The sequence below is a fragment of the Brachyistius frenatus genome, unplaced genomic scaffold, assembly GCF_029030835.1.
Source record: "Brachyistius frenatus isolate BFR_SWC_R1_liver_20210118 unplaced genomic scaffold, ASM2903083v1 Contig_2, whole genome shotgun sequence".
In the NCBI taxonomy this organism is placed as follows: Eukaryota; Metazoa; Chordata; class Actinopteri; family Embiotocidae; genus Brachyistius; species Brachyistius frenatus.
The window spans coordinates 11,758,807-11,782,968 of NW_027210601.1; the positions used below are offsets into that span (position 1 = coordinate 11,758,807).

General features: G+C 44.0%; 3 protein-coding genes across 6 annotated transcripts in view; all 3 read right to left on the minus strand.

The window, feature by feature from the left end:
- Positions 1 to 607: 607 nt before the first annotated feature.
- On the minus strand, positions 608 to 3,687 carry LOC138621421 (glutathione S-transferase A-like). The gene is made up of 6 exons (XM_069699471.1): positions 3,435 to 3,687; positions 2,564 to 2,629; positions 2,355 to 2,460; positions 1,257 to 1,375; positions 1,087 to 1,175; positions 608 to 1,001 (listed from the first exon to the last, which is right to left on the minus strand). The coding sequence occupies exons 1-6, from the start codon at positions 3,600 to 3,602 to the stop codon at positions 869 to 871; spliced, it is 681 nt and encodes a 226-aa protein (XP_069555572.1). The 5' UTR covers positions 3,603 to 3,687; the 3' UTR covers positions 608 to 868.
- Positions 3,688 to 4,917: 1,230 nt separating this feature from the next.
- LOC138621465 (glutathione S-transferase A-like) lies at positions 4,918 to 7,756 on the minus strand. The gene is made up of 6 exons (XM_069699563.1): positions 7,488 to 7,756; positions 5,784 to 5,849; positions 5,545 to 5,650; positions 5,330 to 5,448; positions 5,164 to 5,252; positions 4,918 to 5,082 (listed from the first exon to the last, which is right to left on the minus strand). Exons 1-6 carry the CDS (start codon positions 7,653 to 7,655, stop codon positions 4,950 to 4,952), a joined length of 681 nt encoding a protein of 226 aa, XP_069555664.1. The 5' UTR covers positions 7,656 to 7,756; the 3' UTR covers positions 4,918 to 4,949.
- Positions 7,757 to 8,046: 290 nt separating this feature from the next.
- Positions 8,047 to 24,162, minus strand: part of fhod3a (formin homology 2 domain containing 3a) — a 57,399-nt gene continuing 41,283 nt past the window's right edge. For 3 of the 4 annotated variants that reach the window (XM_069699550.1, XM_069699541.1, XM_069699523.1), the window contains 15 exons: positions 23,674 to 23,724; positions 20,193 to 20,410; positions 18,036 to 18,449; positions 17,208 to 17,941; positions 16,505 to 16,645; positions 14,629 to 14,787; positions 14,354 to 14,536; positions 12,568 to 12,687; positions 12,073 to 12,234; positions 11,055 to 11,245; positions 10,705 to 10,909; positions 10,555 to 10,578; positions 10,043 to 10,250; positions 9,787 to 9,951; positions 8,047 to 9,277 (listed from right to left, as the gene is read on the minus strand). In XM_069699550.1, coding sequence (XP_069555651.1) covers positions 9,195 to 9,277; positions 9,787 to 9,951; positions 10,043 to 10,250; positions 10,555 to 10,578; positions 10,705 to 10,909; positions 11,055 to 11,245; positions 12,073 to 12,234; positions 12,568 to 12,687; positions 14,354 to 14,536; positions 14,629 to 14,787; positions 16,505 to 16,645; positions 17,208 to 17,941; positions 18,036 to 18,449; positions 20,193 to 20,410; positions 23,674 to 23,724 — 3,058 coding nt within the window. In that variant the 3' untranslated portion in view covers positions 8,047 to 9,194. The remainder of the gene's footprint in view (positions 9,278 to 9,786; positions 9,952 to 10,042; positions 10,251 to 10,554; positions 10,579 to 10,704; positions 10,910 to 11,054; positions 11,246 to 12,072; positions 12,235 to 12,567; positions 12,688 to 14,353; positions 14,537 to 14,628; positions 14,788 to 16,504; positions 16,646 to 17,207; positions 17,942 to 18,035; positions 18,450 to 20,192; positions 20,411 to 23,673; positions 23,725 to 24,162) is intronic. The other variant, XM_069699532.1, reaches the window with a different exon arrangement.

Sequence of the window (24,162 nt, forward strand, 5' to 3'; positions counted from 1 at the left end):
GAATGTCCACCACAAGGGTTAAGGTTGAGGTCAGGATTTAGTTTAAGGAAAGGTTAGAGACCAAGCGGAAACTAACGGTGACATCACCCATTAGTTTGTGAATTGCTGTTGTGAAGCCTTGTGTTCAGATTTTGGAGCCAGAAGTGACCATGTAGGGACGAGCTGGGGAGGAGCGAATGGTGACTCTAAATCAATCTGATTGGGAACCCGAGGGCACGATGCCCCGCCCACCGATTGCGGAAACCTGACTGCACCACAGGCCTGTCAATCAAACAGACACGCCCCCCCCAAACACAATGCATTTTGAGTGACTTTAGCAATTGACATCATAATGACTTGTGGAAAAAAAAATGAATGACTTCATATTTGATGAGAGAAGTTGAATGAGAGTCTATGGAGCCAGAGCCGCTTTGGAGCTGACCTCTAGGGGCCCTTGATAGTATTGCGCATTATGGTACTTCCACATCGGCCCGAATTTTTTCAGACCCGGAATCTACGTCAACTTTTTATATAAAGTCTATGTTAGGGACCAGTTGACTGACAGCGACACAACCCATCACAGCAGCGTAGAGCCTGGCCAGGCCTTCTTCCACGATCACACACCATGTGAAGCACGAGATTTTAATAAAGAGCAATACAAGGAACATATTCCACTCAATGTTAAACATGTTTTGGGATTTATATTAACATATTTCAAAACATACTAGTGCAATTTCAACTGTTCACTCAAACAGCTATTTTTGCCAAAGATTTGACTCAAACTAACAAGAACTACATAATTGGACTTATTTCACGCAGATATATTTCGAACACAATGGTAATCGAACACTTTCTTTTTCGACTCATTGTGTGTGTGTGTGAGTGAGACTCAGATGTCTTTCAGTGTGTCTTGTCCCTTGGGGTTCTCCAGCCAATGAGGAGGCCAGCTGGCTTTGACGCTGGGTCTCTCCTTCAGCAGAGAGTAATACTCTCCCAGTTTAGGGTAGCGCTCTGCAGACAACCTACAGACCAGAAGGTAGAAGGCGTTTGAGCTGCGATCTCTGCAGACCGTCTCTTATTTCATGTTCCCGTCTCTGCCTCTCTTACCCAAATCTGAAGAGAGTGCCGACGGTCGGAAAGACGACCACGTCTGCCAGCGAGAAGGACGGCCCCGCCAGGTGAGAGTCGGGGCCCAGCTTGAAAGAAAGAAAAATGCAGCCAGTTTGAATGCATCGACGCATGTCGAGTCAGTTCACGTGTACCGCTCACTCACACACCTTCTGCAGGTAACCCTCCCACAGTTTGAGCTCAGTGGTCAGAGCCTCTTTGTTTCTCGTTAGAGCGGAGTCATGCCTCTCTCCTTCAGGGACAAACCAGTCATAGTAGATCACTGCATCTGGAAAAAAACAAAAAAGAAGCACATTAAGATTACACACACACACACACACACACACAATGATGTGGAAATAAGGAAAGGAAAGGACTGCAACAGGAGGAAGCTGGAGGATCGTCTCTAACAGAACAAAGAGAGGACTCAAAACCACCACGGGCCACAGCACAGTGGTGGGAGGCGGCCAGGCATGGGCCGATGAACTAAACCTGTTTTTCAACAGGTTTGATTCTGGTTTGAGAAACGGCAACTAAAATTTAACATGCAAACAAAATTACCTGATATTCCGTGACTTGGCCTTAAAAAAAAGAATTAAACTCTCCGACGTTCCCTGTCTGGAGAAGAGTTTTTCAAATTCCCTGACTTATGGGAATCCTGCGGGCCAATCGATCCACGGAAGATACCATCTACCTCGGCGCTTCACACTGCTCTCACCCACCTGGAAAACCCCAATACCTGCGTTAGGATGACTTCAGTTCAAACCTTTAACACCATCAACCCACAAACTGGCCAGCAGACTGCAGACACTCGGTCTACATACACATGTCTGTGGATCAAGGACTTTCTCATCCAGAGACTCGGTAATCACATCTCCCCCGCCGTCATCCTCGACACCCGTTCTCCTAAAGGTTGTGTCCTCAGCCGACTTCTCTATTCCCTCTTTACCAACGACCGCACTCCCACCTGCAGCTCCCACACTACCATAATGGCAGATGAGACGATCACTGTGGGCCTGACTACCAACAAGGACGTGACAAACTCCCCCAGAGTCATGACACACTGCTGCAGGGTCTGCCACTCGGGCTGCACTGCAGCGGGGAGGAAGGAGCTACAGCGAGCAGTGAGGACGCCTCGTTCGTCTCAGTTCGCCACTCCCGAAGGACATCTACTCGAGCCGTCGTCATAGACGGGCAGATACCAGGAGAAACTCCTCACACCCCGCTCACCTCCGCCCTGTCTGTCGACAAACTTTGATGTTCCTTACTGAGTTTTTCGTAGAACGTGACACCCTCGAACATGCGTTGGTACATCAGCGCCTGTTCCTCCGGGCTGTCTGGGCTCAGTTTGGTTCCCTGGGACTTGAACTCGCTCTATATTGAGAGAAAACACGCACACGGATGAGGATTTAGTGTTGGCATGTGTAAAACGGCTGGTGTTAATTGATATTATTAGTTGATGGATTAGGTCCCTCACCTCCAGGTAACAACAGGCTGCGTAGGACTCATTCACGACAGTGTCTCCGTGTTTGAAAGTTGGAAGCTGAAAAAGTTAAAGACAGATTATTGACAGGTTAACTTTTATTGGTGTTGTCATCATATATCATGTTTTAATGGTAATGATGCAGGGAGCCAATTAAAACCTGCTGTGCAGTAACTTACAGGGAATCTTATTTAACTTAATTATTTAATAATTATAAAATATTTTAATAAAACTCATTGTGTTAAAAAAAAAAAAAAACACTGTGTTAACAGTGTGTGGTTTGAAGGTTTTGAGGCTGTAAAACAATAAAAGCAGGTGTACTCTTTTTGCTTAAGGCAAACTCGTGCACCAAACTACATTTAAAACGGACACTTACTCGCATAATACATGACTTATAAATCACAAACTAAGATAGCAATGCAACACAGAAGCTTATTGTATACTTCGGCATGGTAATTTTTCATCTACTGTAGAAATTCTGTTTTTATTCGTTAGTTTACCTCCATGTGTGGCGCTGTAGTTAACCTGTAGGAAGATAGGCACTTAGCCAGCCTTTAGAGGAATTCCTGAAATATAAAGCTGCTTAATGAACGGAATGTAAACCGAATTAAACAGTCTATCCTTGCTATTTGATAAAAGCCTTCAACGAAGTTAAAGCAGCTCCGCTTATTATGCAGTATCAGAAATCATTAAATCTGAAATTTCTTGGCTGGGGTTTGGCGCTACCTACGTTGCAGAGCCGACGCCTGCATATCAGGTTAATGTACGTGAAGTTACTCAGGTTGGGATTTTTGAGGAGGTTTTTTTTTTTTAAATTATTTTTAACGTGAGTCATAGTGTGATTTTCTACAGACTAGTTTGATACCTGTCCCCTGGGATTAATATCCAACACTTCCTGCGACTTGTGCTCCATTTTCTCGAAGGAGAGCAGTTTCTGGTTGTAGCCCTGCAGGTTCTTCTCCTCCAGGGCGATCATCACCCTCCAACAGGGAGGAGAGCCGGAGCCCCACAGCAGAGTCATGTCCTTCGCCATGTTGTTGTTTTTTTTTTTTTAATAGAGTTAACAACAGCAAGAACCTCTTACCTTCGTCTACCACCGAAGACACTGAAGCGGATTGAGTATTTCTCTTGCAAAGGTTTATGGGTTTTTCAAGCTTTAATAAAAGCGCATATTGCCACCTACTGGGTGGAAGAAGAAACTACAACTACCAGAGTTCAAGTTTGGAGCGCTTCCCTGTTTCTCCTCTTCAGGGACAGAACATCCAATATAAATATGCGATTATGCATTATGTGATTTTCAGGGATTCTGATCGTTGTATGTCTCCACTCTGTGCTGGAAGTCACAAATGGACAATTCTTGAGTTGTCTATTTTTTCAGAACAAGGTAGTTCCAGTGTAACTGTCGGCATTGGGCTCTGCGGATGAAACAATGGTACATGTTTATGGAGAGCAATGTCATTTCTTAATGCAGCTAAGTGGGCCACTATAGGCCAATCTCAACTTGAATCTATCTAAGTAAGCGAGGGAGCACTCCTTTTTATTGTGTTCATGTAGCTACTTATCCTGTTATTTGGGGTGACTTAAACTTGGCAAAGTGAATTTGCGTGAGGAAATAAAATGTGAAACTAGAGGCCTGCAAAACCCTGTGACACATTCATACTCATACAACAATGGCAACAGAGCTGACGTGCAAAGTGCTTGCCTGCTATCTGGAGCAACGTGGGGTTCAATGTCTTGCCCAAGGACACTTCAGCATGTGGACAGGAGGAAACCACAGACTGAACCACCGACCTTACGGTTTGAGGGCAACTCGCTACAACACCTGAGCGACAGCCGCCCTATAAGATCACAATACCACTCCAAATACAATGGGACAAGATTCCTCCTGATCTCTACAGCAGAGCTTTCTCCTTCCAGTTGGATCATCATCATCCTCCAGCAGGTAGGAAAACTCTAAAAGTTCCACCTAAATGTGGGACCTATCAGATTTTGTGACCCACCCTGATATCTTACCATCATCCTGACCATCTCACTCTTCACGCCTAAACCTGACCAACACTTCAGGCCACAGAATTCAGGGTCGTGGTTTTAGATTCAGAACTTCGCTCTTTCTGCAATTTCTGTGGTTCTGAAGCCATATTGTTACCTATTAGATGGAAGAAGGAACCACAATTCCCCTTTCATCATTGCTTTACCTAAAAAAACAAGACAAATTTGACTGTTTTGTTGCTCCTGTGAGCCCATTTGAAAGAATTTACATGTAAAAAAATAAGAATTTAACAAGCAACATGTTTCAAAAATATTTATTTTTTATTAACTTCACAGTTAAACAAACCTACAGGCATACATGTACAATGATGTAGGCGATGCTTCTTGTGTCTCAGATGTCCTTCAGGATCTCATAGCCGTGTGGGCTGGGCGTCCAGTGCGGGGGCCAGCTGGTCTTAATGCTCGGCCTATCCTTCAGCAGGCTGTAATATTTGGCCAGTTTGGGGTAGCGGCCTGCAGACAGCCTAGAAAGGAAGACACAAGGTCACGATGAAAAAGCCCGACTGGGCTCTATTTTCCAGGAAGTACTGAACTGAGTTCCTCACCCGAAACGAAACGCATACGCAACGTTTGGGAAGACGATCACATCAGCTAAGGAGAAGGCCCCCCCCGCCAGGTACGAGCCCGCAGCCACCTTAGAGAAAATAAAGGAAGCACCGCTGTGAAGACTGTGTGTCTGTGGCTGTGTGTGTGTTCGTGTGGTGTTCATACCTTCTGCAGGTAACCCTCCCACAGCTGGAGCTCCGTGGTCAGAGCGTCTCTGGTTCTCTTCACAGCCAAGTCGTGTCTCTCTCCTTCGGGGACAAACCAGTCGTAGTAGATCACTGAATCTGAGGCAGGACGTACAACGTAAACATCCCTGCACGGTGTGATGGTCTCCTGTCTGTTACCTCTCTACGCTCTGTGCTGGTGTTCGAGTGACTCACTGAGTACATCAGTGAGGTTGACTCCCTCCATCAAGCGTTGGTACATCAGTGCTTGTTCTGCAGGACCGTCAGGAGTCAGCTTGTTGCCCTGAGACTTGAACTGATTCTGTCCCAGCAGAGAGAAAGAAAAGATCAGACACAATATCCTGGATGATATTCAACGTGTTTCATATATATCTATATCTATATATCTATATAGATATAGATATATATATATGTATTTTGTTTTTGCTGTTCACCTCCAGGTATAAACATGCTGCACTGGACTCATTCAGTGTGTTGTCTCCATGTTTGAACGCAGGGACCTGCCAGGAAGAAAATGTGATAATTAAATTATAATGAGAAGGCAGGACGTCTGGCGGGTCCTTGTGCAGTACACTTTGTGCCACAAGTGCGTCATTATATAAAGGGCAACTTCTATAATGATGATATTGCATATGTTTTTTACTGTTTTTTAATTTTTTTACAGTAATTATTAAAACATTTAAGAAAAGAAAAACCTATATTAAGAATTTTTCTTTTTAAACTTTACTAAGTTTAATAATGACTGGAGGTGTTAGAGATGCCAGCAAAAAGACCAATCAGCCGTGTCATGCACCTGTTGTGCCGCAGTGAATCATGGGAAAACCGGCAGGCACATTAAATTACTGTATATATGTGCTAGATTTCTATAAAAGTACAAGAAATGACTATAAATATAAAATAAATGACTGTAAATTTGTACCACTTCACAATAAATGTATAATATATTACTATAAGTGAGAATCACATGTGCAATAAATAGCTATAAATCCTATGTTTAGGGGTTTTAGCTATAATGTTTGTTAGATGGTGACTGTGGAGATATTTCATATCTACTGTATATACATGTTAGGATTGATAACATTATGCGTAATATTATAGGAGCTTATGAGCAGTCTCAGCAAAACGTATCAGTATATATTTCCACTGTGTTGCAACACTACACGCGTGATTGCGAAAAACTGACAACGTAAGCACAATACTGCTATTTCACAAGTAAACTCTGTTTGACCGGATGACACGAATGGTGTGTTGCTTAGAGCAAAGCTAAAAGCAGCCTGCATGCATGCGCTCTGTACTTATCAATGGACTATTATCTATTCTAGGAGTGAATAATAGTTGTTTTGTGTAATGAATTGATATCTCAACAGTAAGTGATTGTTAAATGTGTGGACATATGTCCAGCTGACATCCATGTATGGACCTATGTTTAGTCAGCTGACACGCAACTATTGCAGCCAAGGTAGTGGCGTGACTGATTCCGAAAAGTACGTCCCATCCCACGTTTATGTGAAGTGAGTGTATAAATATTGTACTCTTTTCCGTAAGAAGCTGAAGAACTTTGCAGTCCAGCAAACGGTGCACTTCTTCCCGTGCTGCATGTCCGATAAAGAATTCGGATGAATTGATCTTCGACTCCAACATCATCTGTGACCAGTCTGTTCACAGAAAATCTACCACTTGACCAAATTACCTGTAAATGCACTCTGGGTGTTACAATTTATTTGGCCACTAAAAGGCGTCCTTTCCCTTCCCTATTGGACTAAAAGCAACAATTTCCTGTCTAATTGGATGATTTGAGGGGTTTAGAGTATTGTTTTGTTTTTTTGCATGTGTAAATATTTTTGGTTATATTTTCTTAGTTTATTAGAGAAGAATAAGTTTAAAGTGCATGTCAGTCTGAAGGGTTAGAATTACACTCCCTCATTCTGCTTGTGGTCAACTAATAAAGGATTGGCTACTTCAGCCTTTTGCCCATTTCTCTTTTAGTAGGAATCAGATCTTCAACGCTCATCCTAACTTACATTAGTAGAACAAGTAACTAGAATCTGAATATCTGCAACTAACAAGGAATAAAAATGTGTCGGTATTGACCATGGTTGTACATTTTACTGGGATTACGTGCGTGCTGCGACGCCTACCTGTCCTCTGGGGTTGATTTCCAGGACTTCCTGAGATTTGTGCTCCATTTTCTCGAAGGACAGCAGCTTGTGTTTGTATCCGTGCAGCTTCTTCTCCTCCAGAGCGATCATGACGCGCCAACACGGAGCGGATCCGGCGGCCCACAGCAGGCTCATCGACTTGGCCATGGTCGCACCGTGCTTCAGACACAATCCTGAGGTCAACAGGTGGAACAGCGATCTGCACAATCACTGCACAGTGAGCAGCAGTCGAGCACTTTATGGCACCTCATTAATCCAAAGGTCGGTCGGCAGAACCTCCCGAGTCAAAACGGGAATCGCAGGTGAAACGAGTAATGACGTGAACTTTTTCCACTCAGAGGGTTTTGTGGTTTTATTGCAGAACGTGTATACACAGCATTTCAAGTGAAAGTGTTGTATTTATGCAGTGATGTTTTCCCTGTCCCTGCTGACCTGTTCAAGTCCATACGAAGTACAACGAGACCACAGAGCTCAAATCAAACGTCCCCTTCTCTCAGCAAGGAGCAACAACTCAAAAACAAAATATTTCTGCTATCTCTCAAGAATCTTCTCTTTTAATTACAATTCACAAAAAAAAAGAAAAAAAAAAAAGCCTCTTTTGATCTTTTTCTCTCAGACTATAATACAAGTTTCTACAGAAATTACAAAAATAATACAAGAACCGCACTAAACATGCACACTGTAGAGTTACAGTATTCAGGACCTGGCAGCTGACGAGGGCATTTACACGTTTGATGCAGAAATCTCTGCAAGTCCTTCAAAATAAGATTATTAATATTAAAAAAAAACCAACTCCATATCTTTTTTTTATCTTTTTACACTTTACAAACAGTACCTCTGAGATAAAAATGTATATTTTTTTTCTGTGTCGTTCATTTCAGCATGACAGACTGTTAAAGTTGATAGTTAAGGTGCGAGATGTCAGAGCTTTGCAAATAAATACTGAGAACGTTTACTGTATTCAGCACTCGGCAGACCTGTGAGTGTGACATGTGGGAGTCATCTGAGAAGTAGGAGGTGAATACGAAGAGAGAGAGAGAGAGAGATGGGAAGAAGGTACAGCACTGTCCCTTTAAAATGAAAGGCACTCATCAGATTGAAAACCTTTCACGTTCCTACAAAACACACGTGCCACATGTGCAGCTGCAGAAGCAAAACGCCTGCATGTTCACGTAGGACGGTTCTTATTAAACATCTGTTCGTGTGATCTCTTGGGATCCTTTAAAACTCTACAAGAACAAATTAAAATTCCTCTTAATCTTCATTCACAGCTTTGATAAATTAAAAATGGTGAAGTCACAGCAAATTATCCCTTTGGACTGATGCAACATTTCAAATATGTTTAGATAAATAAAAAGCGGCAGCGTCACTGAATTCGATTTTTCTTTTCCTAGCCAAATTGAATACATCAGTCTCTGTGTGACAAATACTCCACTGTTTCTTCTGGAAGATTTTTTGTTGTTGTTGTACTGAATACAAAAAAAAAAAAAGAAATAAAAAAAACACTGCCGTGGCTGCAGCTTCTTCACTCAGAAACATTAGGCAAGTTTAGCAGCTGGCAAAAACCTTAAAAGGGCGGGGCTTGTGGCGGGTGGAACGCAGCTCCAGATTGTGGCGAAGGCTGACGGAGACGTCAGATTCACGGCTGTGTTTCCACGGCAGTGAGGACGGGTGAGAGGCGGACGATCACATCGGAGCGTCTGGAGAATCAGTCAGCCCCAAAGCGACAGCTTCCTCCGGTGTCAGCCCGTTTTTCAGAGTCCGCCTCACTGTGACGAGAGATGAGAGTTATGGAACGGTCATTCGCTGTTCGACATACCGACCGTATGAGTTCATAACATACTGAAATGTCCTCGTTCATACTAAAAGCTGTTCTGCAGTCAGAACTGTCCAACACACACCTGTCAGTTCTACTATACAATAGGACAAATCATAGTTTGATAATGGACGTACAACATATGAAGAATTGTCTCTGCTGTTTGGCTTTGCATCGAAATCCATTTTTAATTCATGCATGTTCAACGAAACGCAGTCAGTCAAATATTAGAAGTTAAGCGTCTTTGAGATGAACAGTTAACGGTTCTAATTCACCATGTTTGTTTTTTGTGTCACCATCATCCAAACTGAGGTGCATCGCAAGTGAAAACTTAAAAATGTCTTTTTTTTTTTTCTTGCTGTCTTCGTCATGTTTCCAGTTTGAACAAACTACAAACTCAAAGCCTAAAATCAGTAAATAAAATAGTTTTGGGATAGATGTGAAGGCTCTGTTGGGTCGTACATGATTTGCGGTTGGCCCTGGACCTCCTCCTCTCTCGGGGCTGGGCTCTGGTTCCGGGTCCCTGAGTGGCCGACCTCACGATGCGCTCCATGATTTCATCTGCGGCGTCGTCTCCGCAGATCTGCGTGTCGTCTACGGGTGGCGTCCACGCCTGCATACTGCGACCTGCACCAGCAGGCGACAAACGTTCATACATGAGCAAACTAAACCCTTTCAGGTGAACTAACTCCTGTCTGGCACTTCCTGTCGTCCTCACCTCCTCGTCCAGGTCGTGATCTGGTCCGCGTCCGCAGGCCCGGCACCACGCCGCCCTCCTTGTCGCCGCTGCCGCTGCCGGTCCTCAGCACCGCTTTCATGTGCTCGTGCTCCGCAGCGTCTTCGGTGTGGCCCAGACCCTGAGGCTGCTCGCTCTCCTGGCTGCCACTGGGGGCGCTGTTGCTGCTGCTCGAGCCGTACCGACCGCACTGCGTGAAGAGACAGAACGGAAGACGATCAGAATCAGGCAGCTTGAGTTGGATGTATTTTGGACTCAAACACACCAAAGTTGAAGCATCAAGAAAAAACACCTGTGAAGATTAAAGTGCATTTAATGATTGATTCACTCAGATGTTAAGTGAAAACTGAGGAAAAGTAATCTAGTTGCAGTTAATGGATTCATGCACATGCACACGCACACACACACACACACACGCACACACACACACACACACACACGCACGCACGCACGCGCGCGCGCGCGCGCAGGCAGACTGGCACACAGGCTGATACCTCGCCCTCCTCTTCATCATCAGACTACAGGAGAAATAAAGAGTGAAAGTCAAAGAACAGATCAAAGAAAATGAAGGAAAACAAATAAAGAAAGAGAGAGCACAGTTGGAGGTGTTTGTGTGAGAGGTTGTGTGTGTGTGTGATGCTCACAGGAGCGTTCACGTCCATGATCATCTTTCCTCGGGTCTTGTTGCGTTCGCGATGGTCGGCTCGCTTCTGTTTCTGCTGCAGCACGCGGTCTCGGGTGGTTCGGTACTCCAGAGCAAACTCGCTGAGGATTTTACTGAACCTGTGGACGCTGACCTCTCTCACGCTGTAGGCCGGGTGACCGAGGAACAACAGGAAGGAGTGGAACCTGGGAGGAAGACGACGTAATCGGTAATCTTTTATCGCTTTTTAAAAAAAAATATTTATCACTTTTTTACATTCATATTTGACTATTTTACAATAATGCTGTGTGGTAAAATGGACGAATCAAACTAAAAATAACAGCGAAGTACCTGTTGATGATCCTGCGGTGAACGATCTTGAGGATGATGATTCTTTCGGCACAGTCTTTGAGGAAGTCAGACATCTTCTGCTTCAGCTGGGGCTTCATCTCGTGCTTGGCGATCACCTTCAGGTGGTCCCATGAGGCTTTGCAGCGCCGCTCCATCTGACACAGGTTCTCCTGCAGCTGGTCAAAGTCCACCTGATGGAAAAGATGGTGATACAACCAAATGACCAAAATGACTACAAAAAGGTTTAATGGAAACTTCTTAGAAATAACTTAATGTGACTGTAGGAGTTCTAGTTTTCATTTTTTGAAACAATTTCAGGTATTTTGACTCATGTAATACTGAGAGCTCATTAAACTCAACAAGTCATATTTTTAAAGGTCCCATATTATGTAACTTCAGATATCCATTTCATTTCTCTGGATTATAAAGCAGGACTAGGTGCTGTATAAACACTGTGAAAGTGTCAAAACACTCACATGCACACACAGCCCGTATTCAGCGACTGTGCTGTTTGGACTGCAAACTAAACACCATAAAAGTGTGAAATATGGGAGCTTTAAAGAAGCACGATTGGCTGATGAGACTTTCCTACATGTGTTGTTTGAATGTTTAAACGCCACAGAGACTTTAAAACCTGCTGAGTGTTATTAAAACAACAAATTAAGAGCGAGCTAATAGCAAACAAACGAATTAACAAACAAAAAAACTCAAAACTCAAAACCACAGCGTAAGTTAGCAGACGCTTCAGTCCCTGTCTCCTTAGGGACAGGGACTGAAGAGTCCATCTTTTCCCAGTAACTTAGAACACAATTAATATTCCAGAAAAAAATAAATTGACATGATCCCTGGGTGAAGCCTGATGATATTATGGTATATTAACTGAAGTGGCTCCAACTACTTTTCCACCTGAGTAAAAACCTTTTTTAAGTCCAGTGAGCTTAACTCAGGTTTTCCACTCGATGCATCTTCTGCGGATGAAAAGTATCAACGTACACGAGCTTTCCGATAGTGAACGTACTTTTGCAGAGCGCGTGATGGCTCCTATCTCGGAGTAAAGGTCGGTGCTCTGAGGGAAGTTCTCCACCACGACAGAGCAGGCGTGATGGAGCAGAGACTGCTTGTGGACCGTGTCCTTCACCTCAGGAACCTTCTCCAAATACGTCAGCTCGAAGCCTTTAGCCTGGACACGCAAACATAAACACAAATAAATCACATTTTATATATATTCTTTTTTAAGCATTCCAATGTGATAAGAAACTTAAAAAGAAATGGTTTTCACATACATTTGTTTCAACAAGCAAATAAGCTGAGATTGAACACAGCATACGTTTGGAGTATCATCATTAGGTACGTTTGCTCTGATGTCATTTCTAATCTATAAATTACAAGCCTGGACAGTTTACACTCCATTAAAACCACCGACTGTCTCCACAACTTCTCTAAACCACTGCGACAAACGGAGGAAGCTTGCGATCATGTCCCACTACGATGACGTGGACCTGTCGTGACTCACGTTGCTGCTATTGAGGAAGTTTCCGATGGAGAGCAGCGTGGAGAGGATGTAGCGCAGAGTTTTGTTCTTCTCCAGCTGCTCCATACCTTCCTTCAGATCCTGCAGTGGCTCGGCTACTTCCTGGGAGGAGGGAAACACACATACATCATTACTTGAGTTAATTAAGGCCCGTGAAAACGTGTGTTTCATTAGTTGTGTAAGCGGAGAACAGGTGCACGTCGCCTCCCACCACAAGTCATCTGCTGTTGTTCGAGGTCATGAGAGGTTGTTTCGAAGCTGCTGCTGCTGCTTTGGTCAAGTCTCCGCCGTCAAACGTGCTTCTGATTACGTGGACCTTTTGTTGTGTTTGTGTGCCTGCACGGTATGTTGCCCTCCATTAAAACCGTCCCGCGGAGGCGAGTCGGGAGCGTCGCTCCGCCGAACGTGCGTGAATCGTGTCTTACACGGAGAGATTAAAGACAACTGCATCCTGCTGGAGGCCATAAAACATTTGCAGGATGGCAAACGGAGGGGCAGCGTGTTTCTCATTCTCGGTGTTTTGGCTTTGAACTTCTCCTGCTGGTTGCATTCTTCGCTCCAGTAAAACATGGTGTGCCAGAAGAAGAAGGAGGAGGAAGGTGAGGTGAGGTGCTGCTAATAAGCGTGCATATTTTGTTCTGATGTTATGATGTAACTATGTTGATGTTTTGCGGATGTTGTTTGTACTAAAGGGATGTTGATACTTACTGACACGGCTATAAGACACACATGCTGTGCACATTGACTCCAACCTTCATTTAGCTGCGTCTGTTTCTGCTTTAATAAAACCACTTTCACTTGCTAATTTCCTCCTCTACATACTTATGAAAAGCACACACCACTTTAACTCAAACTTCTACACTTTTATCGAACACTTTTAGCGGTTAAAAGTACTGTGACACGTTTAATCCTATGAACCTGAGCCTATTTTCAGGGTAATTTCACTACCTTCACTTTTAAGTTCATATCTTGGTCATTGTTGGGGCTAACAATTCATGCTATATCTTGTTTAATTTAATAATACTAAGAGATTTTATATTTGAGCTTTTATATCAAGGGAAGACAAACATTTTTATGTTTTTACATGTCTCTCATCATAAAATATAGTCAGTAGAGATATCTCTTTATAATTGTGTCGAGGAGATTGTCTAGAATCTGAAAATATATGAAACCATGTTTGTGGTAAACTATGACTCAGCAATTTGAAAAAAATAGGTGCTTAGTGCCTGATGGAAAATAAAGGTCATGAATGACTCCGGGTGGCCAGGGGCCCGAACCAGGAACTCACACTCGGAGCATACAGCCCTGTGATATGTGCTGATAACTCAGCTGTAGTGTAAGCCCACAAATACATTGTTTATTTATTTGTTTGTTATTCAGACAAAGTGGGATGTAATGTCAGAAGGCAGTACAGAGGTCAACTGTGATTTTAAAACCAGATTAGCTTAAAAAAAAAAAAAAAAAAAGCTTTGTCGTACAGAGAAACAACAGGTATTATCAGAAAGGGTGAATTCTGTTGTTTAATTTTGCTATGCGGTACGTTGTGAAGCGTTCGGGACTTTGGGAGAAATTCAGCGGAGGTGGAGATGGACGCAGCACTTCAGGCAGAGTGTAACGACGGTGCAATTTCAAAGTTGAATTTCTCTGCAATGCATCGTCACACAAACGAGGCACTGACATGCAGTTTCATAGGATGTGTGCTGCATCTCTCTGTGGTGAATACTCACTGCGCTACTCAACTGAGAACAACGGGTGGAGTTAAACCGACCTTCTCTGTTGCCTCGTAGTCCATCTTGAAGGCCCACAGCTGGAGTCGGGCAGAGAGCTCACTGATGGAGGACAGAGTGAGGAGGAACTGCTCTGCGGAGCCCAGCGGGACGTCGGGGTTGGCCAGCTGCGCCTCCTGGATCTTCTGCTTCTCTTCCTCTGTCGGGATCATCGTCAGGATTTTCTGAGAGGAGAAGACGGAGCAGTACATCGGTGATACTGTAGGCGTGAGAAAGGATTCTTCACTTCTGATTGGCCACCGTCTGAATCTCTCACCTCTATGCCCTCCTTGTTGAGCGCGTACTCGTCGAAGTTGAGGATGGCCGTCTTGATGGTGCGAGGCGGAGGCAGCACCGTCAGGCCGATGTTGATGGCGTTACTTCTCTTCGAATCCAAAACAATGATCTCCTGACGTTTGCCGTCGGCCGCCGTTTTCTAGGACACAAAAACACAGAGAGGGTCAGTGCTGGATCTCCCTCCCCCACCTCCCCCTTCCCGTCTCCTTTCCCCGTTTGGTCTCCTTTATGGGCTTGTCAGGATTAGAGAGCTCGTCGCTCAGGTTACATTAGCTGCAGCTGTGTGAACTATATGTGGTAGGGGGAGCAAGAAATAGCATTACAGGTTGGTATACACTGTATGTGTTTATGTGGGTGTTTGCATTAGTCTGTAGACACACTCTCACTGTATGTGCGCAGATGACCTCACCAGCACTCGAGGCCATTATGAACTCTTAAAGGAAGGAAGTCATAATCTGTCACCACATTACAGTGTAACAGAGTAGGTGCTAAGACCTTGTTACTGCCACTTAGAAATCATACACTCACCATATGGAGACCAGTGGACTCACACCACAGTGCAACTCTGCCTCTACTGAGCTGTTTCATGTTACAGTTCACGATACACAAGTGTTAGAATTGGTTTGAAGCTTGCGGTCTGTAATAGTTAACATCTAAATTACGTATCTAATTAAGGTAATAAAACCTAAAGAAGGGAACAAAGAAGAGTCTGCAAAAAGAAGTCGTAGAAACATCATAACGTTCGCTTTGCCCTCTGATGTCTTCGGTGCACTGGTGGTCCTTGAAACCGTTGATTTTTTTTCTTAACCGAGAGCTTTCCATGAGCTGTTTCAATACTATAGCCGCAGACCACCATCATACTGTCACATTAGCCGAGCCAAAGCGAAGTGAACTACCAACAGGTTCGCCTCCAATAGAAAGCAGCAGCTCAGGAGTTCAAAGTGTGAGAGGCCTGGCTTCAGCTCCCCGTCTTTGCAGACCACAGCTTCCTCATTTAAAAGGCTTTTTTGAGAATTGCAAAGGATTCCAAACTCCCCTGTTTGATCAGGATCAAAACACACACGACCTCTCTTAACCCTTTAAACGTCGGCTTTCAGGTGCTGCAGATAATCCACACAAAACGTTTAAGACTTCTTGGCTAGCAAGGTGTCTGGGATGATGTGGCAGCCGTTAAACTAAGAATGCCAAAAGGACAAAATAAAAGAGTACATGACACCTGCCATACGTGAGGAGTTTACATCATGAGCTGAAAAAACTGTAAAGTATATTACATATATAATGTAGTGCAGGCAAATTGAACTTCCAGCCCGGATACCGGCTGTTTAAATTTTTCATTGGCCCGGAAGCGGTTGCCTGTAAATGAGTCTGAGTGAGTAATAAATAAAGTATGGTATAAATCTCTAAACTACTTTGAGACTTGAACCATAGACACAAAAGGATGTAAGTAATTAGGAGTGGGTAACCTTGGCGACAGGATAGCTTGAAGAGGAGGTGGATTTGTCGTGTGATTGACAGCTAAAGGATTACACGCTCTCCTGCCATTTGCTGAGTCAGGCCTCACAGAGAAACTTGTGTTTGCGAAGCTAAAAACGAGCTTCAAAATGTCTGAAAGCCAAAGTTCATTGTAAAATATCATCAATTAAAGATTGAATGGAGTGACGAGTATTTATTTATTTTGCCAGCTCCAGCAAGTAATGTGTTTTTTGTGCAACATACTGTAAGAGCTATTCATTTACAAAGTATTCTGTGTATCGTGTGTTGGGACTAATGGCTGAAGTTGAGATAAACATCCAGTATCACAGTGAAAACTATGAACTGGAGTCCCAAACCTCTCTGAGCCCTTTTTAGTTATTTACCTTTGTAACTGGTATTTCCTTCGACTTGGTCTCAAACAGATGTTCCAGTTTGGCCGTGTCCAGCTTCACTGATTCCAGTTTGGTCCAGATTGAGTCTCCACTGCGCTTGTTAGCCTGGTACTGGCAGTCTGTCGGACGCACCTGATCACAAACAGAACAACAACAGGTTAGCGTTAGGTGGAGACATGTGTTGGACTCCCATTTCCTACAATAAAAACAGGTAAATGAGAGACTGTGAACACAACGAACCACAAAAAAGAGCAGCATCAGGAACATGTTGAGTGACTCATTGTTTCTGATGACTCCCTAATCTTAACTAGCTGATGGAAACATGCTGCCATTACATGGTTTTTGTTTTGTTTTTGTTTTTTAACTCTGCAGGATCTTCTGCACAAATAAATACATAAGTTGAATAATTCTGGAAACAAAAACATCAGTAACAGATCATATTTCCTGTCGAGAAACTGAAAGTCTGAATTTTTAGCTGCTACAAATTAATGGTTTATAATATGAAATCATTCACCGTGATTAGAAAAGATTGAATGCTAATTGACTGAATGACTGCTTGAATGACTAATTCAAGTTCTAACTACAGTTATCGCTTTCTGGATGAATGTCGTGTAAAATCTGACGAGCCTTAATAATAATTAATTAAATATTAATTAATAATATTTTACTAAAAATAGTATTTGTTTCGACCCACCTCGCTCCAGAAGAGTCTGATCGTCTTCTTCTTTTTGTTGAAGAGCGGCGGCTCTGGGGGAGGAGGCCCCGGAATCAGAGCGCTAAAGGAAGGAGGAGGCGGAGGCCTCATGATGCCAAGTAAGGGAGGGGGTGGGGGGCAGCAGCCCGGCATGGGCGGGGGCGGTGGGAAGCGGTGGATGAAGGGCGGAGGAGGCGGCGGGGGCGGCAGGTCGCTGCATCCCCCCATCAACACGGCGTCCAGAATGTCCTTGTCGTCGGCCTCCGTCAGGTCGGTGAAGTTGATGTCCCCAATGCGCAGTTCTCGAGGGCTGGCCAGCAGCTGGTCCCAGATGGTGTCAGATTCCTTTTTGGGTGCAGGTGGTGGTGGTGGAGGAGGAGGAGGAGGAGGGGGAGGTGGGGCCTCGCTGGCTGGGCTGTCCAGGTGAGGCTGGGCCGAGCCGAGGTCCTTGATCAGGTCTCCGAACCGCTCGGCGAACGCGCGGATGGTTCGGCGAGTCTCCAACTTCTCGTCCTTGTTGTCGCTCTCCTGGTCCTCCTCTGGCTGTCCATTGGCGTCCTGCTGCGTCTCCTTATCCTCCCCCTCTCCTTTCTCTTCCTCCTTCTCCACATCCCCTTCCTCCTCCTTCTCCTCATCAGTGGGCTTCTTGTTCTGGGAGTACAACATGTCCAGCATGAAGAGTTTGCTGTTGAGGAGTTTGTTGCACTTCTCATTCACCTCGGCCTCCTTAAAGCCTGAGAAAGAGTGTGACGGGGTACAGAAGAGGAAAAATAATGTGAGACAGCTCTTAAACTGGGACTCGTACATGGTGCAGTAAAATCGACCCACCATTCTCGTTGCTCGCCCTCTCTTCTCTCTCCAGGGTGCTGCTGGCTGAGGAGATGCTGGAGGCCGAGCAGTTGTCCTTCTCGTTCACTTCCTCATTCTGTCGCTCCTTGTCGCTCAGGATGCCGCTGTCTTCCTCCGCCTCCTCCCTCTCCTCCTCCTTTTCCTCCTCCCTCTCCTCCTCCCTCTCCTCCTCCTCCTTCTCCTCCTCCTTCTCCTCCTCCTTCTTCTCCTCCTCCTCCTCCTCCTTCGGCTCCTGCTCTGGTTCCTCGACTTCTTCTTCCTTCTCTGCTGCCACTTCCTCCTGCACTTCCTCTTCTTTCTGCTCTTCCTCCTCCTCTTCTACCTCCTCCTCAGCAGGGACTTTTGCCTCTTTTTCCTCAGTTTCTATGCTGGCGCTGGAGTCATCAGCTTCTCCTGTGACAAAAAAAAGTGTTATTTACCCTCTCTTGTGCCCTGATTTAGCTCCCGTGGGAGCTACAGTCACTCACACAGAAACACACTGTCACGTATAAGAGTTGTCTGTGATGAAACACTGTTTGAAACACGTGAAATTTCTCTTTAAATATTAAAGATATCTCTGTATTAGGCCGCGTACGGGACACCTCTGTATAAACACACACACACACACACACACACACACACACACACACACACACACACACACACACACACACACACACACACACACACACACACACACACACACACACACACACACACACACACACACACACACACAATACACACTGGCAAGACAAACAAAAAAACCCCTCTTAATGTAAACAATATGGCAGGTACACAAAGCCAGGTTGTCGCAGGCCCAGGATATGAACAGGAAATGAAGAATTAAGTTCCTGTTTACATCAAAACACACATGTACACACGTACACATACGTAACTCAGCAGTACAGTCGCTGCAGTGATGCAGGCGGGGTTAGAATAACACCACACTGTGAGGCCTCATACACTCGCCCCCTTTAAGCTACAGTACGTGAGATCGTAGCCGCGCATGCACTCCAAAACAAGGCTGTTTTCTTGCGCAAGATGTTTTGGCATCACACTTTCTTAAAACGGTCTTTCAAAAACCCCGTTGACCCTTTCACCTACACCCTCCCCGACGGTGTCCCCTCCTTTCCTCTCTCTATTTTCCACAATCTGTCCTCCTTCTCCTTCTCATGCTCACACGACTGCATGCTAATTTAAACGGCGAGCGGCGAAGTGAAAGAATTTCAGGTTAAGAGTGATTGCTTCGGGGCGCACTGGTGGGAATTGAACTGACGGCCTTCTGGTTTTAATTATAACTCTCTAAAATATTAACCAGCAGAATTCAAAGTCGCTTGAACTGAGAAGTTATGAAGTTATGTAAAAGTTATGATCCTCAAGATTTTTATGAAGTTGAACCTCAGTTTTGATGCTATTTATGGTCTTTTTTGGGAAATATTCATTCATGATCTCTTACACAGTGTTTTGTTTCTGCACTGGATTCACATGCACAAAGGATTCGAGAAAAATCTATCGTATCTCTTTATAAATTAATCTCATTGATGTAAAAACATACAAAATGTATTTAAACCAAAAATCTTGGTCAGTTTTGGCATTTCACACCAGCAGATCAGTTTGAAACACTGCTGAAAGTAATGAAATAAGACGGAGTAGCCACAGTGACACCGCTCATTGCCCGGCCGTTGTCTCCAACTGTCCACTGAAACTCCTCACAGCATGTGCAACATGAAATCAGTGAGTTGTTTCAGGTTTGTTTCTTTGTAGTAGATCACTGAGTTCTTGCTGCCATTCATTAATCTGCTGCTTAATCAACCAGAACTGAAATCCACAAGTTCTCCTCCACTCAAAAATTAGTTTGTTACTTCTCTTGGATGTTTGATCTCCAGTGTACAGAGTGATTTAAGAACACAGTTTGACACTAGAAGGCTGTGAAGTATGAACAGTATCAGCAGAATAAAGTGTAGCAGCAGTAGCAGCACTAGTAATGCTGCATACTGTTGTATGTTATATTATAAGAACAATCGGGTACCAATTGGCCACAGCTTTTTCATTAAACCCTTTGAAAAATTAGAGCTGATGTCATCTAAACAATTTTCTCAGTTTGTCAATAACGCACATTCCCACTTCATCAAATGTCGTTCCCAGTTTTCCTACCAGTCTCAGAGGCCGTGTAAGGAGTGGCGGGGGTCTCCGCTTCAAGATCAGCCTCTGCGTCCTCCTGGGAGGCGAAGGAGGACGGGGTGCTGCTGCGCGACGATGAGGGCCAGGCCTCAGAGGGTTCAAAGGTCAGGTTGAGGTCAGGGCGAGTCCTTGGCACCCGGACGCGGTCCCTCTCGTACTCCTCCGCCGCCAGACGCTCCACGTTCTTATACCTGAAGGAGAATCAGCCGGAGGGAGGATGAGGATAGAAGAGGTTAAAAAAAAAAAAAAAGAGTCTGAAACAAAGCAGCTTCTGTCTTCTGAGCAGCGCTCGTCTCGGTGCTGGTCTTTGCCAAATTGCCCAAAACTAAACCACTCGTCACCGCTCTTTGGCAAGACACCTGAATTCATTAAAAAGTCCCAATTTACAATGTTTACCTTCAAAACTCGACTCCTTTTCTCCTCTACAGCTGCCACGCCTCTTTACCTCTTCACATTATAATCCCACCTCACTCCTCTACCTCGCCTCATTAATGGTCCACAAAGCATTCACTGCATTCATCACCCGGTTCCCTCGCTCTCCTCTCCTCTCCAACTCTCAGCCTTCAGCCCAAATATGCAACCAGAGGGAGTTTGAAGAAGAGGAGACAGTGTTAGGGAGGACGACAGGAGAGGAGAACAGGAGAGATGGGGTGAAGTTAATGTTAGTTGGGCTGCTGAAAGGACAAACATCAGAAGTGAATCAGAGTAAACCTGTTCAAGATGTGCCTTGATCAGCTCTCCTCCCTCGTCCATTCCTCCTCTCAGTCTTCCTCTTCTCTTTCTCCCTTCTCCCATTCAACCTCCCGGCCCAGCCAGGGATTTAGGGCAATGAGTCAACCCCTTCTCTCTCTCTCTCTCTCTCTCTCTCTCTCTCTCTGTCTCTCTCTGTCTCTGTCTCTCTCTCACTCTTTCTCTCTCACTCTTTCTCTCTCTCTCTCTCTCTCTCTCTCTCTCTCTCTCTCTCTCTCTCTCTCTCTCTCTCTCTCTCTCTCTCTCTCTCTCTCTCTAACCCCTCCTCTTTCCCACCGTGCCTTGAATGTGTGCAGCTTCTGTTCAGAGTTCATTAGCATCCGGCCACTTCAGAGGCCTGAAGAAACTCGATCCTGATTCATGTGTGTGTTGGTGTGAATGTGCATGCGGTTAAGAGTGAAATTGAGCGAGCGAGCGGATTTTCTGCTTGAACCTGGATCGAACCTTCAGACAAACTGCAGGTCCTCACACACTTAGAAATAAAAGGCGCTGAGTGACAGTTAGCAAAACACGATAACCTGCCAGCCTGCTGCTGAGAGCACTGTTTATGTCCATAAATCAAACTGCACACAATATGTGCCTTAGCTATAGCTGACCAACACAAGGTAATACCTAATTACAGCAGTGGTGGAAGCAGGTTCACTGTATTTAAAATATACACCGTCAAGGATTTATGGGGATATATTGGCAAAAAAGGAATATAATATTCATGATTATGTAGTGTTTCCCTACGTTTGCGGAAGACTGAGAGATTTGGTGATCATCCGCTGTCCCGAGACAATTTTAAGTTTTCCTCACCAAAATATGCAATTTTAACATCGTTTTTTTAGCATTATTATTACCATATCTGTGTAATATTTTCAAAAAATGTTGAATCGTAAGGGCAAATATTAAACATCCAGAAAGCTGAAATGCAAAACTTGCTGAAAAAGTGCTCTGGAGAACAACTACAACCATCAGGTCTGCGAAGGGCATTAATTATGTTTTTATACCCTCCACAATTATTTTACATTTTTCTGCTGAAGTGGTGTCCAGAATAGCATAAGAGCTGCACCTGAGCTTAATAACGGGAGGGAAAACCCTGTTATGTTTTCATAAGTATACAACACCTGAAACGCAGACTCGTTATGTATTCATTACTTTAGAGTGAGCCCTGAATATCTAGATAGGGAGCGGGTCCTCTTGGAAGGGGAGGGTGAGATTAAAGGTGTTCAGTTGGTAGCAATCTGCAATCTCAACTCTAGATGCCACTAAATCCTACAAACTGCTCCTTTACCAACACGTTTCTTTAGTATTTCTGATTCACTTCATACTTTATTCTACTCTCCTACATTCCAAGGAAAATACTGCATTTACTCAACTGCAGCACATTTAATTTTCCTCTTCAGTGATTTACAAACAAAACAGTCAGATTATAAAACATGTTTCTGTGTCTTAGATTAAAACACTCAAACACCATATAAAATAATTGAAATCACAAGCAAGAAAAACTGTAAAATGCCACTTATACAATATATAATATACTAAATTATAGGAAATGCAAAGGGCATTTTGCTGCTTTATTAGTACCTTTGCTTTTAAAGCATTAATTTAATTTTGATAATAATACTTATGTACTGTTGCTTGTCACATATTGCTACTTTATAAAGCAAAAAAGACCTGAATAGTTTGTGGACTTCCATCCTGAGCTTTGAGCGAACTTCTAAGGCTGATGATATGCTAAAATGTTTAGCAGGTAAATTGTTTACCATTTTCACCATCTCACTTTTGCTGATCAGAATGCTAATATATTTGTTGTGCGTTTTGTTTCAAGGATTTACTGAACCAAATTCCCGTTTTCATTTTCAATTTCAATTTCCAAGTCTGGTTTCAGTCAAACCGTACTACGTCCAACACTCATTTTTGTTGTCTGTCATTAAAGCCATCGTATTTCGTAAAAGTCCTTTTTAAACAAGGTGTTTCTGTAGTGTTTGTCAGCAACGAGTCCCACAGGGAGGTGAGGTGGGGCCGAAACGCGTGTTTTTCTGATAGTCAAAATGCCCAAATACGCCATAAATACTTCAGAGATTCTGTGGCTATACTGGATATAAAAGGAAAGGCAACAGCGTTTGGCACAGAAAACAGACTGTCAGTAGAAGAAGAAAAAGGAAGAAGAGAAGAAAAGAAGAACAGTAAGTGGGAGCTTTTTCTATTTTGAAATATTACAATGATCAGTGCAGCGGATTTGGCTTTTATACAGTTGTCATCAGTAATATATGGCTGTATGGAGTGCTGTCGGTCCTGAATGGGAACGTGACCTCGCGTACCCTCGAGTAAATCTCCTACTTCCTGTGATTCCCATCTGCACACAAACATGGATTTATTAGCCTCATGAAAATTCTTCTTGCGTGCATGTGAGTGCACATGCTTGAACAAAAAGTGCGTATGTGCACGTGGATTCAGTGCGAAAAGCTCGACCCATCAGGGTCTCTGATTTTCTCACAGCGTGTAGCCAAAACAATCAGGCCCTTGGCAGAGCGGAGGAGAAAACAGGCAGACGGAGCAAAGAGAATCACTTCAGTATCCCCCAGCCTCTGGCAGCAAGGGGCACCTTTATAACCTGAAAACAATTACACTATTACCAAGCTTCCCAAACCACCGGCTCAAACACGCTCCCAGCGGATTCAGCTGCTCTGTGTTGTTTTGATTTACTGCACACACTTACCTCTCCTCCCGCGCAAGCCGGGCCTCCTCCATTTTATCCACATAGTCGCGGCTGTGAGAGACACACACACACACACACACACACACACACACAAGTAGAGAATTTTAAAAGATAATAATCACACCCTCGGCAGACCTGCCAGTGTGAATGTTTGCACATCGTGCACGCAAGCAGTTAAAGAACTGGTGTGACCCAGAGTTAAACCCCTTTTGCCATTAACATTTTTTCTGTTTTTGTGTTTTGTCTCAACATTGATTCATACTTTTCACTTTTATTTCTCACTTATTGTTCTGTAATTACAAACGTATACTTTATGATTTTTAAACTTTATACTGCGTGAATATACGTGTCTGACCACACTCCATTTAGGATTGTTTCCAGTCGTTGCACCCTAATGGGTTCATTTTGAAACTACTGGAGCAGCCTTTAACCAATCAGCATTGATCACTGTAAACTGCATATTGTGCGCTGAAACTCTACCACTGCCGC

Excerpts from the sequence above, each read along its gene's own strand:
- LOC138621421 (XM_069699471.1), bottom strand. The coding sequence starts at position 3,602 with ATGGCGAAGGACATGACTCTGCTGTGGGGCTCCGGCTCTCCTCCCTGT. Across the intron at positions 1,376-2,354 it reads CACGTTCTACGAAAAACTCA|ATGCAGTGATCTACTATGAC; the intron begins GTAAGGAACATC and ends GTTTTTTTCCAG. Across the intron at positions 1,176-1,256 it reads GGGAGGGTTACCTGCAGAAG|CTGGGCCCCGACTCTCACCT; the intron begins GTGTGTGAGTGA and ends CTTTCTTTCAAG.
- LOC138621465 (XM_069699563.1), bottom strand. The coding sequence starts at position 7,655 with ATGGCCAAGTCGATGAGCCTGCTGTGGGCCGCCGGATCCGCTCCGTGT. Across the intron at positions 5,850-7,487 it reads AAATCAACCCCAGAGGACAG|GTCCCTGCGTTCAAACATGG; the intron begins GTAGGCGTCGCA and ends TCTTCCTGGCAG. Across the intron at positions 5,083-5,163 it reads GCGTATGCGTTTCGTTTCGG|GCTGTCTGCAGGCCGCTACC; the intron begins GTGAGGAACTCA and ends CTTCCTTTCTAG.